We start from the raw sequence: 16,107 nt of genomic DNA on the forward strand, positions 1-16,107 counted from the left end.
ACGCCCCGCGCGCCGTGGCGGTTTCTCGTCACGTGGCCGCGTGTCCCCGCGCGAGCCTCGCCCGGGAGGGGGCAGGGAGCGGCGCGGCCGCCGCTGAGGGGAGGGGAGGGGAGGGGAGCGGGGCGGGGCGGGCCCCGGCGCTGCTCCTGGCCGCGGCGCCCAGGGGCGGCCTCCGCTCCGCGGCAGGCGGCAGCCGTCGGGGCAGGCCGCCCGCGGCGGGAAGGGGGAACCCCGTCCCTGCGGAGCTTGTCCGTCCCCCCGGGCTCACCCCGCGGCGCGCCGCTCCGCCGGGGCGCTCCTGGCAAATGGCGGCTGCGGTGCGGCTTGGCGGGTCTCGGTGCTCCTCTCGTCACAAGCCGCGTGGGAAGCCCTCGGGCTCCCCGTGATGGCGTTCCGAATATCAGATCGAGAACGCGTCTTCCCGAGGGACAAGCGGCCTTCGCTGGCACAGGCTTCGCGTTGCGGGCGCGCTTTGTTGGGCTGCCAGGTAGCTCTGCGGCACCTGGCGAGGTGAGACCCGCCGGGGAGGCGGCGTGCGAGCCTCCCCGTGAGCTCCTCTGCCCGTCGGGTAGCGTTACCGACGGGTCGGTAGCGGCCCTTCGTGTTCTGGAAACCCAGAGCAGAGCTGAGGGTAAGAAGAGACGCATTGACGGGGTTACAGCTCCCGCTGGGGACGTTGGCGTGCCCGCCGGCTGCCTGGGAGAGGTTTTGCACCTGCAGGTTGAGCTTTTGGTAGGGACGCCGTGGTACTTGAGCTCCTCAGCTACGGCAGGTTTTGGGGGGGGGGGGGGGGGTCAGCACCCGTCAGAGCAACGGCTGTTTTAGCGATGGAGCCAGCGTAGCGTCCGAGAGACCTGGTGGTAAATGGCAAGAGTTGGTCTTTGCTCTAAAGGCATTCGCGCATTCGTTCTTCTTCACATCGGCGTTCCCTGGTGGGATGTGCGCAGCTCGTAGCTGGGGCGACCTGCGCTTCTCCAGTGATCTCCTCTGTTATGTGAAGTGTAGAGACAATCGTTAGCGGCTGGCCTCGGTGCTGCATGGTGGACCATCACCGTACAGTGAATATGGAGGTACCGCGCCTGGGCTTCCTTAGATGCAGCGTCTCTTTCTGCCTGGAGCCCTTGTCTGGATACAACTCGGCCCCTTTTCCCGGGACTTCTACCAATATAGAATCTCGATCTAAACTTCATGGATAGAAGTGTAAACGTTGTTGTGTTGTAGGTTACTGCTTAACATCACAAACTATTTGCAGAATGGTTTTAGTGAATTTAATACAACTGAATCCCTGAGTGGCGAGACCAAGATTAGACAGGTAGAATTTCTCCCTCGCAGGCCTTGATAACAACAGCTTTTAAAAAACTTTGGGTTAAAATTGTTGATACGTGGGTTTTGGCTTCAAAAGGGATTATTTTATAGATAACTGACTTTATAGGTAGTAAATGTATTGGGGGGGATTTTTTTTCCCTGGTTCTTTTGGGTATTTAACAACCCCCAAAAAGATGTACGTGCCATTTCTCGCACTACCTGTTTCTTAACAACAAGCTGTGAAGTAACCAGATGTGAATCAGAATGTTTTTATTATTCCTTGCAAATTTGTATGCAAGCGTTCTTTTCCCTTATTGAAGCTGAGGCAAGATTCAGATTTCTTAAAAAGCACGTGCAAGATGCTTTTGTCAGCGTGTAAAGGAGAGGTGTGACTTTAATATTGTTGTTTTGGGGCTTATTTGCGTGAAGACTGCTTTCTAAGGAAGAAAATGTGTTAAGTGATACAGATGTACGATCTAAAGCTTTCTGCGAAGGTGTCGGTGAGGAAATGATTCAAGGATCCGAAAGCTGACTCCGATATTGCAAGCATGTATCCATGCTAGTGATGGTGTCGCAGTAGTTACCTAGGTAGGTTCTGAGTTAAATCGGGAGGTCGGTTCGGTAGTGCTTAGGTCCTCTTCTGTTTCTGCAACTTGGAGCGTGTGTGGGGACAAGGATGGAGCATGAAATGCAAAACTCAGATTCTGGGTTATATTGTGCCTCAAACTTGTTGCAAATGCATACTCTGCCCTCAGGAAGCAAAACAGCTAAAGTCAGTTGAGAAGAACTGGTACTGGAAGATTTGGTGTATTTTATGGGAATAAATTCAAAGAGAGATGTCCAGATCTTGCTGTTTTATTTGAAGGGCCATTTATGACTTTTACAAGTTGATGGTAAACCTCCTGTTACACTGAACCAGAATTTAGTTTCACTCTTGGCTCTAAACAAGCAAAACTGTTGATAATGTGTTAGGAACCCATAGAAACGTTTTGTTCGTGGTTGGGTACAGAGAACAAATACGAGATTTCCTCACTTTCGGTACTGTTGGTACATTCTGAGCAACGCTAACCAACACGTGCAGACACGTAAGCTGCGCCATCTCCTGCGCCGTGAGTCTCTTTCAAATAAAGTTCATGTCCTGAAGGCAACCTTTGTGTTTTTGTCTGCGTGTTACGTACGGGTTCTCTCGCTCTCCTTTTTTTTTTTTTGATGATGCTTTGCTCTGTCAGTTGTCCCGCTGAAGTCAGTAGGAGCAGTAAAAGACTGAGTTCTTTTTCAGTATCGGTATTTCGTGTCCTCCGCGCGCAAACCTTCAGGCTGTGCTGTGGGACCCGTTGTGCCCCAAGCGCTGGAAGCCTCAGCGGTGCGAGTCGTTGCTGCCGTTTGCGTCAAAGCCCGTGTTTATTTGGTCTGAACAGACAGGAGCGTAGATGGGACGAAGGCTTCAGCCAGCAAATTCCCTGGGAAGAAGCAGCTTGCAAATCTCGGGGTTTTGTCGCCCGAATCCGGCCCTCGGCCCTGCAGTTCACCTTGCAGCACAGAAACAGCCGCTGAAGGCTGGAGGGGAAAAAGGGTTAAAGAGCTTTCCCTCTCACCTTACGCAAATATGCAAGAAATACTTGGACAAGAACGGCACGTCCGGGGTGCTGGTGGGAAGAGGGATGGCTGTTTGTTTTTTATCCTCCCCCAAAGTACAATCTATTTAAATATTTACATGATCTCTTGCTAAAAGGCTTTCTTTTCTTTCCTATACTGTTCTGGTTTATTATTAAGTTATGAATGGGGGAGAGGGAGAGATTTGTAACTGCTAATTCTTCCGCTTTGATGAAAAAGTGTATCTATTGTTTTATTTACTCAGAGAAATATGGTAGTAGTGTTTTCCAACAGATTTAAATGGTTTCACTGGGGCTTGTGCTTTGCTATTTAATATTATTGCTTCTTTTCACGTACTCTATGTATTTTGTAATCTTAATAGGTTACCTGAACATACAGTAAAAATAGGAAGTTTCAGACAATACGACCTTGAAGAGAAGGCAGTGGAAGACTAATATTATATGTAGATAATTTCAGAAGATTAATAATATAGGTAATAACGTAAAGCACTTGTAAATGCAGGAATGATATCTTCAGTATTTTACAAACAGTTGGGAATGGCCACGGGGTCCTTCACTGATGAAGAGACACCTCTTCTGGCCTTGGTCGCACCCTGTCTGTTCTGCATAGACTCTCCTACTAGGTCACTGCATCTAAAATGGTATAACTGTTCGAGGCATCTATTTGTAAATGTTAGTTTAAAGAGTCAGCCATGTTTAATGACGTGAAACATCTTGGATTACAAAGCTCTCGCAGGGATGGGAAAAGTAAAAATAGAGCTCCGTAGGCTCCAGAGGAACGACTTCAGCAAGCCGTTAGTATTACACCTAGGAAGTAATCTTTTTACATCAGTAGATCATAGGAGACACTACGGTTAAACACGTCTGTAGCCTTTGTTGGACGGAGGCCTTGATCGTTAATCACGGTTCAAAATTAAAAGTATTTGACTTCGATGTAAAATGAGTTTTACAAGGAACGTGCTTTGCACACAGACCTTCCAGACGCAATTTAGAAGTAATTTAGCATGAGAAAGAGTCTCTATTTAATTTGATAGTAGTCAGTAAGTATCTCAGGTTGTCTTTTCATAGTCTTAATTTTGTCAGACGTGCAACTGGGGTGCAAGAGCCGTTTGGTTTTGAGGCGTGGTATGTGTGTACGTACCCTAGGCAGCCTTCAAAGAGTCAAGACTCACCCCTTTCTGTTGCAGCGACTGACAGAACTCTGAGGGGCTTTGGCAAGGTCGGTACTTCATTCTCAAAAGTTTGCGGCCCTGTAATCGTTACTTTGGAAGTAATCCTTACTCTTTCCCGTCATTACCCATATAAGCCCTTTGTCAAAGACTGGCAAAAGTTGCAGTTAAAAATTAAGCAGAAAGTAGATTTTGGTATATGCAGGCTCGGGTGCAGGAAAGCCTTTAAGCACGTGCCTGATTTCAGGTGGCTGTACACGTGATGGCGTGACCTAAATCTCAAATGCAGCTGGATTTTGGTTAGTACCCAGAGCTCTCTTCAGCCTGGACGAGCCCCAGGGTTTAATGTTGAAGTGATTTTGGCAACTACAAATCCCAGGGAGCGTTGCCGTCGGTCGGCAGGTTTGTGCAAGCGGATTGGCATCCTGCAGGGACCAATGGCAGCAGAGAATTCAAGAAAATTCACGTGCGTCGGCTGCCGGTATTAAAAAGCGCTGGAGAGAGCTGTCGCCCGGAGTGGAAATCGCCTGTTTCCCTGGGCTACTTTTAACTCCCTGTGCGAGCTTCGTATCGATACCGTATTTTGCACCTTCTGTGCCTCGGCTTGAAAAAGCCCGCTGGGCTAGTCCAGATGGATGCAATTCTGAACTGCAGAGCGGATGACTTGGAAGATTACTACAACTTGTTAGGATGCGATGAGCTGTCTACGGTAAGAGCCTTCCCCGCCTCCCCTCCAGGTGAATAACAGTCCGACTGTGCCCGTCTGGCTGCGGGGGGGAGCTGAAGTTGTTTATCTCTACGGGCAGGACTACTTGAAATGCGTCGTGAACCTTCTTTCTCGCCGCTTTTATCTTTCAGTATCTCCCTTCGTAAAGCTCAATTTTCTGATCTGTATACCGATCTTAAGATCCTAGAATAAGGCTTGTATTACAAGTGTCATCTAGAACAGGACTGTATTATAGATGCAGCTGAAATAGCGGTTTATTTATGAGTTTAGTTCAGCATGCGATATGGTTATGAATCAGGAGCCAACTGCATACATTTGACAGCATCCAAATAATATTTTGGAATATATTTTTGGTTTTAAAAGATGAGAAAAGCTATTTATATGCAACTAACACAATGAATGTTCAGAGCTGGAGGTCACTGATAATGCTATTGAGTTTCTCGGGTTTTATACAGGTTTTAAAAATTGTAAAACCTGTATTCATTGGTTGGAAGGAAAACCAAAAATAATCTCTCTTTTGCATTCATCATATTAATGATTTTTGAATGCTAATTTTAATGACATTCAAATACTAGTTTTACTGATTTGATTTGGTAGCAGATGCATACTTTATAATGAGATCTAGCTAAGCAGCTGTTGAATGACTTGTAGCTAAAACAAGTGTTCTTTTTCCTAAAGGCGCCCGTATAACATTTTTTGGATAGTCTGAGTTAATGGTATGCTAAGATTTTTTAACCTAGTTGTTACATGAACTGGAATTGTGTTTCAGTTTTGGAAAAGGAGTTTTGGTTACTCCGCTGTAAAGAAGGATGTATTCAGTGTGGCCAAAAGCTGTATTTTGCTCAGTAAATTTAACCAGATGCTCTCATCTGTCCTAGTGCTCAAATGCTGGGAAAGTACCTCTGTCTTTTCTGTCACTGAAAGCATACGAGTAAGCATCTTCGATCTGTTCCAGAGGGCGATTTAAAGCTTTTCATGAGGTAACTCCCAAACCGTCATCCCAGCAGAGGGCGGTGTTAAAGTTTCTATGTAGGCTTGTTTCGCAGATGCTGTTTCTCATTTCCTACCCCGCGCTACTTGAGGGCTTAGAAATTACCCAATAGTTCAAGTACATAGGAGAATGATTTTTCAAATTGCTTAAAAATGAAATTGAAAAGATGGAATAAACGCATATGGGTCCTGAAAAATAATCTGTCAAGTATTATTTGTTGTGAGAAGCAGTAGACGTTCTTAGATTATTTTTGACATGGGAGCGGGAACTGAGATCACAAGCGGACCGAGTACCCTCCCTCGGGATGGCGCACGCTACTTGTAACATTTAACGGAAAGTTGAAGCGTTAGGGGTGTTTTGCAATGGCGTTACTTGCTGTACGCAGTCGCGTGTCGGTAGCAGCACAGGCTTCTTCAGGCATCTACAGCACGTTCCCAGCAGCAGCACTTTCATCTAAGCTGCTGAATATTCTGGTCTTGATCTGACCTGGTTAAATTTAAGCCCAAATAGTCTCAATTTCTACAGATTTCCCCTGTATTCAAGTAAATACCCACGTTCATTCTCGGCTTCTTGTAGAATTGAGCTCATGGACACCTAGTTCATCTTCAGACTTGCGAGGAAGAGGGGAGATTTAATCTACATCCTTCTTCCAAGAACAGTGTTATTCATATATAGTGGGTGTTGGATACCTTTCTTGGTAAAACATCTCACTGAGTAGTTTATATGCTTCATATATTTTATATAAACATCCTATAAACTTTTCCTTCTACTGAATTTTTTTTAAACTAAGGACTTCCATGCTACCCCTCTCCTACTGTACGTACTTTAACTTTAAAGTTCCCCTTTATATAACTATGTTTTAGAGATGGTAGCTAGCTATATAGTAACCAGTTTCAACAAGTTCTCTGTACAATGTATATATTTTTAAGTGTCTTACTGACTGGAAATGTACCACCTTGTATCTGTCCCTCTGGAAGGAGTTACTGAGAAGAGCAAAAAGTGTAGAATTCTTAAGATACCACTGTAGACCACATTTTTCCAAGCATACGACGACAAAATCTGGCCAGCTAGTTGAGTAAACTGTAATTTTATTCTGAAGAAAAAGTGTTATGACCCTTAATTTTGAAATAAATAATTTAAATTGGATAGGAGTATCAGGGTTTGAAGGATGAGGAATTTATATAAACAGCCCTTCTAGCATGGGACAGAATAGTAGCTAATTGATACCTTAGGGCAAATTGTTGTGAAAGCTTAAGCTGTACTGGAATGATATAAAGAAGTTTTGGCTTCTGAATTGTAATAACCATAGAAAAATAGAATCGTTAAGGTTGGAAAAGACCCTTAAGATCATCGAGTCCAACCGTTAACCTAGCACTGCCAAGTCCACCACTAAACCATGTCCCATAGCACCACGTCTACCCTTCTTTTAAATACCTCCAGGGATGGGGACTCAACCACTTCCCTGGGCAGCCTGGTCCAGTGCCTGACCACCCTTTTGGTGAAGAAGTTTTTCCTAATATCCAACCTAAACTTCCCCTGGCGCAGCTTGAGGCCGTTTCCTCTCGTCCTATCGCTTGTTACTTGGGAGAAGAGCCCGACCCCCACCTCGCTACAACCTCCTTTCAGGTAGTTGTAGAGAGCGATAAGGTCTCCCCTCAGCCTCCTCTTTTCCAGGCTGAAACCACCCCAGCTCCCTCAGCCGCTCCTCGTAAGACTTGTGCTCTAGACCCTTCACCAGCTTCGTTGCCCTCCTCTGGACACGCTCCAGCACCTCCATGTCCTTCCTGTTGTGAAGGGCCCAAAGAAGCAAGATACTGTGAAAAATCTGAAAATTTGAAAACCTAAGCTGATGCCCACTCCGGTGGTTTCCTGTATTTTTTCAACTGTTAATATGCCTGTGTTTTTCCGGTGGTTGTAATACTTTATGGTACTACAAGCTGTGTGGGAACTTGTAATTAACTGATAAACTAATACATGCTAATATTCTAATACGGAATACAAATTTATTCTATTCCAAGCCAACCTTTTTGCACAGAAAGTTAACCTGACAGGAAGAATGTGAACTGCTAGCTATCTAGCTTTGGGATATCCAAGATGGAACAGTCATGTGCTACTGGTCCTATGAAGAGGAGATGGAGAAAGCCACCCAGTCCCACAAACTGATCTCCAGCAATAGAAAAGGTCTTCGCTTCCTGCAGCGAGACTTTTAAAAAAGTTAGAGTTGATTAAACAAAGTGAAGAGCAACTGAAGTGATGCATTTTGCCTGTTTGGTCAAATGTGCGGAAAGGGTTTCGCACATGTGATCTTTACGCTTTTTTCTTAAAGCCAGCTTGCCATATTGGGTCACTGAGCTTCACAAAAACAAGAATAAAGATGAATGCATGGAAAATGAAATTAAATAAGCAGTGTCACCGACAGATGGTTGTCGTTACCTATTTTGCTTGGACTAAAGCTTGTACAAATGAACAGGAAAAAATCTTTCAGCGTTCTTTTTTTTTGTTCCTCCCAACCCCTTTCAAAAGGAAAATTTTAACATCTTTTCTGTGTGTACGTATTTACTCACTTTAAGTCTCGACATTCTGTTTAGGTTGAACAAATCCTTGCAGAATTTAAGGTTAAAGCCCTTGAATGTCATCCTGACAAGCATCCTGGAAACCCCAAAGCAGGTATGTATTCCTCCCTGTTTAAAACCAATTTATTTTTTTCTTACATGAACGTGACTACTAAGATATTAAATTCGGCCTTAAAACTTTATTAAATATTCTTTTCCCCAATATATTTTGTCATGTGTGTTGAGCGTATTGTCTTTAAATAGCAAGCTTTAATATTCTTTTCTAGCCCTTGCACACTCCTAGGTGACAGAGCAGGAAGACAATTTTTGGATTTTTTTTTTTTCCCTATGACTTTTGTTTTTTTATTTCTATAGTAGAACATCTTTTAATCCAGAAATCATTTATGGAGCGTATCCCTTTCTAGGCCTGTGAAGTTGGCGTGCTTCCATGCTCAGTGGCGTTCGAGTGCCATACTTGCGTCAACTAGGTAATTTCCTTCCACGAAGAAGCCCATCAGGAACACGTTAAATGTACTTTAGTTTCTTCTAATGTAATTTAGTGACTGGAACTAAAGAGAAGGCAGCACCACGTGAGCAGTCATCTGTTTGCAGAACAGCAGCTAACATCTGTGTTCAGGAAAGCGTGCGGTTCATCCTACCTGTGACGGCTAAGCAGCACCTGAGTTATTTGGAGACAATCTTACCCATTCATAACCACCAGATAGCTCTAATCGGTGCTCACCCGTGTCTGAATAGTTTATATTCTTATAGTAAAGGTTGTTCTGATCGTAATTATGGTCCCCACCAAAAATTTGTTGCAGAATACTTAAGCATGCTTCTCATTTTGATGAATGCACAAAACTGTTCCTTTGGATTCTTCCTGTCGGTTTAACTATAACCTGAACAACATCAGCATAAACCGAACACCGTAGCCTGCCTACTTGTGTGAGTTGGACCTCATCCACACCCTGCCCTGAGATCGCAGAGCTGGGAGTATGGCAGATGTTAAATGAGGCTCGCGCGCCAGTGCCTCCAGCAGGGCTCTCAGCAGGGCTTGGCTGTCCTTACTGGTGCCATCCTGGCCCAGAATCAGAGAGCTGACAAGGCGGGGGTGTTGAAAGGTGAAATAGGTGGGATTTTTCACTTTGAGATTCCCTGACAAGGAGCCCCCTGAGATTTGGTGTTTGAGAGACAATCTGCCACCTGTTAACAATAACCCGAATATTTAATTTATTCCAAATGATAGCACAAGTACCAATGAAACCAATGGAATCAACTCTGCAGAAAATTCTGGCTGTTCCAGCAGGGAAACGAGACGATTCCAGTGCATGGTCCTGTCCTGTCTGCACCACTCCCCAGTCCCGTCCCGTCCCCCCCAGTTAACTGAACCCAAGTAACTCAAAAAGGGAGGCCGAGCGCCAAATGTTGGAGCAGCTTTGTTTGTCAAGAAGAAATATTTTGTGCTCCATTTACCTCAACATGCTGTATTTCCTTTAAATACCCTTTTACACTACTGGTGAAAGTTTTCTTTATATTTTTTTATTTCATCAACTTAAAGCTTAATAAAGAGTAATTAAAGTAGACCTTTTATTTGTTGAAAAGTAGTAACACTAGGAAAAGGATACCTAATAACAGCCCCCTCAGCCTGTTGTCTGTTGTTTGATTTATAGGTAGCAATTTTGATTAGTGTTTGGGCTTAGTGTATTTCAAAAGAACTCTAATTTGTAAACTGGAATAAATGAATAATAGTAATAATAGATCACTGCAACATAGGTGACTCATAGATAAAATCGAAATCTTTATAACCCTTCTACAAATAGTAACATGCAGCTGAATCCTTAGTAACCATTTAATGAAAAATTACCCTGTAGGGAAAAATAGGAGCTCTCATTCATGCAGTCTGGTATTCAAGATAACGTTTTAGCATATGTAGAAAACATACCTAATAAAATGCACAAGTTACTTAATTTGAACTATATTTTAGATTCCTCTTCTTGCTTGTCAATTTTTGCTTGTAATTCCCTCTCCCCCCCCCCCCCCCGCTCATGGTTTCTTGGTGTCGTGCTTTGCTCTGGCTTCCTTGCTGCGGTGGGCGCCCCTTCCTTCTAAGCGTTCTTGCTGCCTTGGTAAGGTTGTCTCCAGGGGGCAACTTGTGCCTTTTGCCTGCTGTACTCCGTCAGTTTCTCCGAACTTAAATTTAGGGGATTTTGAAGCCGGTAGACAAATGAGCATTTTAGTCCTCGTTTGGAAAGGATTTCAGTTGTCGGCCAAAGGTGCTGTGATCCTAAAGCCGGCTAACACTTTGCAAAGCTGGAAGCAGAACAGCCACATACCTTCGTCCCTCAGCTCTCCTCCTGTCTGCTCTGCTCTGTTTGCTCTAAGCTGTTGTTGGCAGCTCCCCTTTCACATCTGAACTAATTTCTTTGAAAACAAATACTGGCTTTAATATCTTTTTGGTTTGTGTTCTAGTGGAGAGTTTCCAGAAGCTGCAGCAAGCTAAGGAGATTCTTACGAACGAAGAGAGTCGAGCGCGTTACGATTACTGGCGGCGAAGCAAAATTACCATTCCGTTCCCGCAGTGGGAGGCCCTGAGCAATTCGGTGAAAACGGTTGGTGGTGTCGAAGTTTGGGCCTTCAGGAGGAGGGGGAAGGAGGGCCGGTCCAGAGGCAAGGTGGCAGTGAGCAAGGGGATGAGTTCAACGCTGCTGCCGCCGTGGTGGGTTTTGGGGATGGGAATAGTGCGGAAGGATTCCTGCGCTGAAGAAATTAAGGCAGTTCAGGAAAAATTGGAAGGCTATAGAAGCCCATTCACAGCAGGGTTTTAGGCTAGTAGGTTTAGAGTGAATTTATCAAGTTGCTGTTTTTATGTGTATTCTGTGAAGTTTAAGTAACTTAAAGGCTGTTTTCAAATGCTTCAGCACGCTTTGCATCTGTGGGAACCCTTTCTTTATTTTCAAAGCTAGGACCTTTGTATAACATATTCGCCTTGTGGTATATTGCTTATCAGATAGGTTTTCATGCTATCCGATTAAATAAAGAGGTGATTGAAAAATCTAGAAGGTAGGTTCCTTGGAACCCTGCGCTTCACACAGGTCTTTGGAGGGGCCCTGCTATGCTAGTGGGTGATTTGTGACGGACACAGAGGTTCTGAAGGTTTTTCCCTCCTAATTTTGCTAGTGAGATAATCTGATAGCGTGTTCCTAGTAGATCCTTATTCCATAATGTTGGATTTATTTTTTTTCTGCCTTATTAGGGTGAATGATAGTTACAAGTCGACATGGTCAGATTTTAAGGCGGGTGTATAAACGTTTCCCTTGCCAGTTCTGCCCACCTCCATTCTGCGTATGAGAGAAGTCTGAGAGCCTCTTCAACTAAAGCATTACACCTGAGCTTAAATGTTTGCTGGCAGTATCCCATCCAGCTTAGTTCAGTTCCGAACAGAAGTCATCCCACAGACTTTAATAGTAAAGCTTTCCAAATTGTCTCGTTTTCAGAGGGCGCCTTGGAGTCCAAGACAACTTTGAAAATGGACATTTTCAAAGTCACTCAAGCCCTCTTTAAGAAAGTGTCTGAAGTCATGACAGAAGAAACTGGACAAAAGACCCTTAGAATTATTTGATGCATTAGTACATTTTGGTTTTCATCCTCACCTGACGTAAACGATCCTCTCAAATGCTATTTGCGATATGTAACCATGCTTTCCCCTCTCCTATTGACCTGCAGGCTTCTCTCTAATATGTGCTTTGTTTAACCATTTATTACAACGATATAAGAAAGAAAAGTTCATTAAAAATCTTTTCAGGCATAGGAATTAGTTCTTTTTTTGTTATTTTTGCATTTCTTTAGTCAATGCACTGGGCTGTCCAAAGTAAGAAGGACCAAATGCTGGAAGCTCCTGACTTGAATAAGAGCAACAACCTAACGAATGAGATTTGGACCCAACAGACCGCAAACAACGCAGACGGATTGTCAGATGGGAACAGGGAGCGAGAAGATGTTGCAATTCCTGATGTGAAACCAGAGTCTTCAAAGAATCCAGGCTCCCCAAGTAAGTGAAACCAGCAGCTACAGAAAATTGCAGTATCCAGGGATTGGCCTGAAACAGAGGCTTTTAGTCATGAGAAATTCTTCTCCTGAATAATACGTTTAACTGGTAGCTTTTTTTTATGTGGTTTTGGGTTGGGGTTTTGTTTTGGGTTTTATGTTGCTTGTTATTTTATTTAATTTTGAAGCTTTCAGACCTTTCTTCCTCGCTACCCCGTGTCTGCTCGCTTGTTTGCTAGTAAAACCAGAAACTGGAGAAGGAAAATAAAATTCTTCTAAAACCAAGATGGAAAGTTTGGTTTTGCTGCTATATCAAAATTTTTAAAAAGCAAATATTTTCAGTTATTTTTTTTTAATAACTTTAAAAAATGTTAAAGAAAATATTAAGGTATTATATATATATTTTTTTGTTTATCCAGCAATCAGTACTTATGCACAGTTTGCATCTGATGAGTTAATGAGGGCTAAAAATTGGGACTTGAAGGCTTCTTTTGGATTTGAACAGGTTTTTTAAAACACAGTGCGTGCACCAGAATAAATGCGTGTTTCAAAAGCTGTCATCTGGCCGGTCAGTATTTCCCGTCCGTTGTTTAGGTTAGCGTGCCTGAATCAAAGTTTACTTACCACAACGGCCACCCTCTGTTTGCTTGATCCTTCAGGAGTTTCATAATCTTAGGCTTGTGTTATCAGAGAACTATTACTAAACAAAGTCCTGTCATTTCTTCCCAGCTTGATCAAACAGGAAATTAAGTTGAACTGTGAGGGTAGCAAAACCTGATTTAATCCCAAACATCTGTGGAACGCAGAAAATAGATAAGAAAACTCTACAAACAAATGTACGCGAGGCATAACTGAAAAGTTTGTATTTAAAAATTATTCTCTATAAAATTATCCTATTTGCTATTGTTTTGTAATTAAATCATCACCGTTTCCTTTGTAAAACAGTAAAATTTCACAGGAAAGAAAACATTTTGTTCCTTGTTAGCATAGAATCATGGAATGGTTTGGGTTGGAAGGGACGTTTAAAGATCATCTAGTCCAACCCCCCTGCAATGAGCAGGGACATCTCCAACTGGATCAGGTTGCTCGGAGCCCCGTCCAGCCTGGCCTGGAATGTTTCCAGGGATGGGGCATCTACCACCTCTCTGGGCAACCTGTGCCGGTGTTTCACCACCCTCATCATAAAAAAATTTCTTCCTTATATCTAGTCTAAGGTCTAATGGTGAGCTTTCTTTGCAGGCATTTTCTTTCTCATAAGTTTTTTAAGTTGTAATTTAATTTCCATAGATTTGAATGGCAAAAATCTCAAACCTGTCAAATGCCTACTTCATTTATCCAGTGGGCATATATTTATATTAATAAATGTTAATATTAGAATATACTTATTTGACAGGGCCTGTACGCGCTTCAGTAGCTATTTCAGCCTGAATAAGAGGTTTTAACACTGAGTCTGGTAATAGATTTCAGCTGCCCGATATAGGAAGATCACATTTTAGTATTAACAGCCCATAGATCATAAAACCTTGGCGCAGGGTCTGAAAAACTCCTTTACTCCCTAGTATGTGGAAAGGGCCATCTGTGCCTTCCCTCCGCCCTGCTGCCTTTCACGTACTTGGAGATTTATCAAGTCACCCTTTCTCTCTTCTTCTTTCGATGAAGCAAATGCAATTTGTTCAGTTTTTCTTTGTAAGTCCTCTTTTCTGGACTGCCATTGTTCTTGCTGTTCTCCTTCGGACCCTTCCCAAGCTGATGTGTATCTTGGAGTTTGGTGTTTGCTTGAGTTCTTGTTCAAACGGTGCCAAGAATAGAGAGGTTGTCCCTGCTAATCAAGAGCACTGGAAGTGACCAATTTTTTACTTACTTTTTTGGGGGGAAGATTATAAAGTATTATTTCAGAGAACGTAGCTTTATACATGTTTATAATAATTTACTTGCCTTTCTCTTTTTTTTTTTTTTTTTTCCCCTCAGGATTTTCAGAGGGAAATTACTGGCACTTGCGTTTTCGCTGGTCAGGGGATGCTCCATCAGAGCTTCTGAGGAAATTCAGGAACTATGAGATCTGAAATGCAAAAGACGCAAGAGCGTGAGATCATCTGTTCAACAATTCAGTATTTTTGTGGTCAGCAGTTATAAGTTATTTGTATTTTGTATTCATTCATTGTGATGTGAAGGTTGTTTGAATAAATGTCTTAATACTGATTTGTTAACGCATGTGCTATGAGCATTACAGATGGAGGTCTTTTTGTTTAATAAGCAAACTTTAATAAGCAAAGCCCTTTTCAGTATTAACATAAAGTGAGTATTGTGAAGTTATCTAACATCTTATATATTGTTTCTTGTATTCTTGAATATTAGGTAGTGAATAATATTTTTCTCAATACTGTGATGTTGTAAAGAATGTACTCTCGGTAGAACCAAAAGTCAACGTCAGACTCCAGCGTATCATCAGTGATGATCTTCCAAAAGCTGTATGACAACGAACTTTAAACAAAGCTGTGCTTATTTCTAAACTATGTACTCTGGTTCGCTTCTCCATTGCATTGTACTGACTGTAGCGATTTATAATGCACGCGTGCACAATACTATTACAAACTTAACTTGTTGGAGAATTGTGATCTTACGATATAGGTAAAATAAGAACCTTCTTATTATCCAAGAAGGTCACTGTGATAGATCAAGCACTCTTAAAAATCACTTGCTTTCTGTCTTAACAAGTAGACTTTTTGCACCAGCTGTTTATTTTGGAAGGCAGTTCCAGAACTTCACTTCTCCAGCTAGCAACTTTCTTCTTAAGCTTTATTGGGGGACAACTGATAGCCCTTGCGTGTGTGCCAGCGTTGTCGTGGGGCTTAATAGTAATTTCCCTCCCTGCTCTGGCCTGGTAGACGGGGTCTTAACCGGGGTTTTGTACGGTGAGGAATCAGGCCAGTCAGCATTGACCTGTACAAAATCTTACGTGAAAGGTTTTTGATATTTTGGGCAGCTTTTCAAATTCTGCATTGTGTTTGTTTATTTTGTATTTGCTTTCTTCTTTGTAAACCTGGCTAATATGTCAGGTATTGACATTGTGGTTTTGTGCAGGCAAGTAATTCCATCAGCAACAAATAAAACTGCATGCATACAGAAAGGGGTTGTTTTCTTTTTTTTTTAATTGAAATCCTCTACCCACCACAGAGATCCCTTTTGAATTTCTTGGGTTTTGTCCCCTCAGTGGGTAAAAGCTTAAGGGAGTGCAGTTACGAATCTTGGGCATCTCCACGCAAAGTCTAATCTGCAAACTACAGTCTTCTCCCAACGTGGCTCCAGTATTACCATCCCTGTCTCTGCCTGGAGTGACACCTTTGGCCCTGCCCTGCAGGGGTGCTGACTGACCTACTGCGCTTCTCCTGTTTGGTGCAAACTGTAACACAGATGCCTGCCCACAGAACCCCGATAATACGTCTGTCTTAGTAACCTCATTAGTATCTTTATTCTGGTGCCAGTTTTCTTTAGAGGGGTTGATACCAGCGTTAGTGCTGGTTGTGCTTGTACCAGTTTATAAAAGCTCAAAGTACTGGTGTTCTGCTGATGCAGCTGCCTTGATCCTAGATTTGATGGCATCAGTACCAATAGCTATTTTTACAGCACATCATCCTGCTTACCCAAATTTTTTTTTCTTCTACGTGCTTTTCCCTTGCATATTTTGCAGCTGAAAACGTTATAGAGA

The 16,107-nt window shown here is 42.9% G+C and overlaps 1 protein-coding gene across 3 annotated transcripts; it reads left to right on the top strand.

Moving 5' to 3' along the window:
* The first annotated feature begins 368 nt into the window (after window positions 1–368).
* DNAJC12 (DnaJ heat shock protein family (Hsp40) member C12) lies at window positions 369–15,522 on the top strand. Of its 3 annotated transcripts, XM_087766916.1 has the most exons (7): window positions 369–4,796; window positions 5,693–5,794; window positions 8,394–8,472; window positions 8,783–8,845; window positions 10,827–10,966; window positions 12,204–12,405; window positions 14,370–15,522. In XM_087766916.1, the coding sequence occupies exons 4-7, from the start codon at window positions 8,806–8,808 to the stop codon at window positions 14,462–14,464; spliced, it is 477 nt and encodes a 158-aa protein (XP_087623042.1). In that variant the 5' UTR covers window positions 369–4,796; window positions 5,693–5,794; window positions 8,394–8,472; window positions 8,783–8,805; the 3' UTR covers window positions 14,465–15,522. The 3 variants fall into 3 exon arrangements, with proteins under 3 accessions (XP_087623042.1, XP_009464255.1, XP_087623043.1); XM_009465980.2 differs by lacking the exons at window positions 5,693–5,794; window positions 8,783–8,845 and having other exon boundaries at window positions 369–631; window positions 4,335–4,796; XM_087766917.1 differs by lacking the exon at window positions 5,693–5,794 and having other exon boundaries at window positions 369–631.
* The last annotated feature ends 585 nt before the right edge of the window (window positions 15,523–16,107 follow it).

This window comes from Nipponia nippon, unplaced genomic scaffold (assembly GCF_047370975.1).
Source record: "Nipponia nippon isolate SJK-2023a ecotype South Korea unplaced genomic scaffold, ASM4737097v1 scaffold_3, whole genome shotgun sequence".
NCBI lineage: Eukaryota > Metazoa > Chordata > Aves > Pelecaniformes > Threskiornithidae > Nipponia > Nipponia nippon.

Excerpts from the sequence above, each read along its gene's own strand:
- DNAJC12 (XM_009465980.2), top strand. The coding sequence starts at position 4,719 with ATGGATGCAATTCTGAACTGCAGAGCGGATGACTTGGAAGATTACTAC. Across the intron at positions 8,473-10,826 it reads TCCTGGAAACCCCAAAGCAG|TGGAGAGTTTCCAGAAGCTG; the intron begins GTATGTATTCCT and ends TTTGTGTTCTAG. Across the intron at positions 12,406-14,369 it reads AAAGAATCCAGGCTCCCCAA|GATTTTCAGAGGGAAATTAC; the intron begins GTAAGTGAAACC and ends TTTTCCCCTCAG.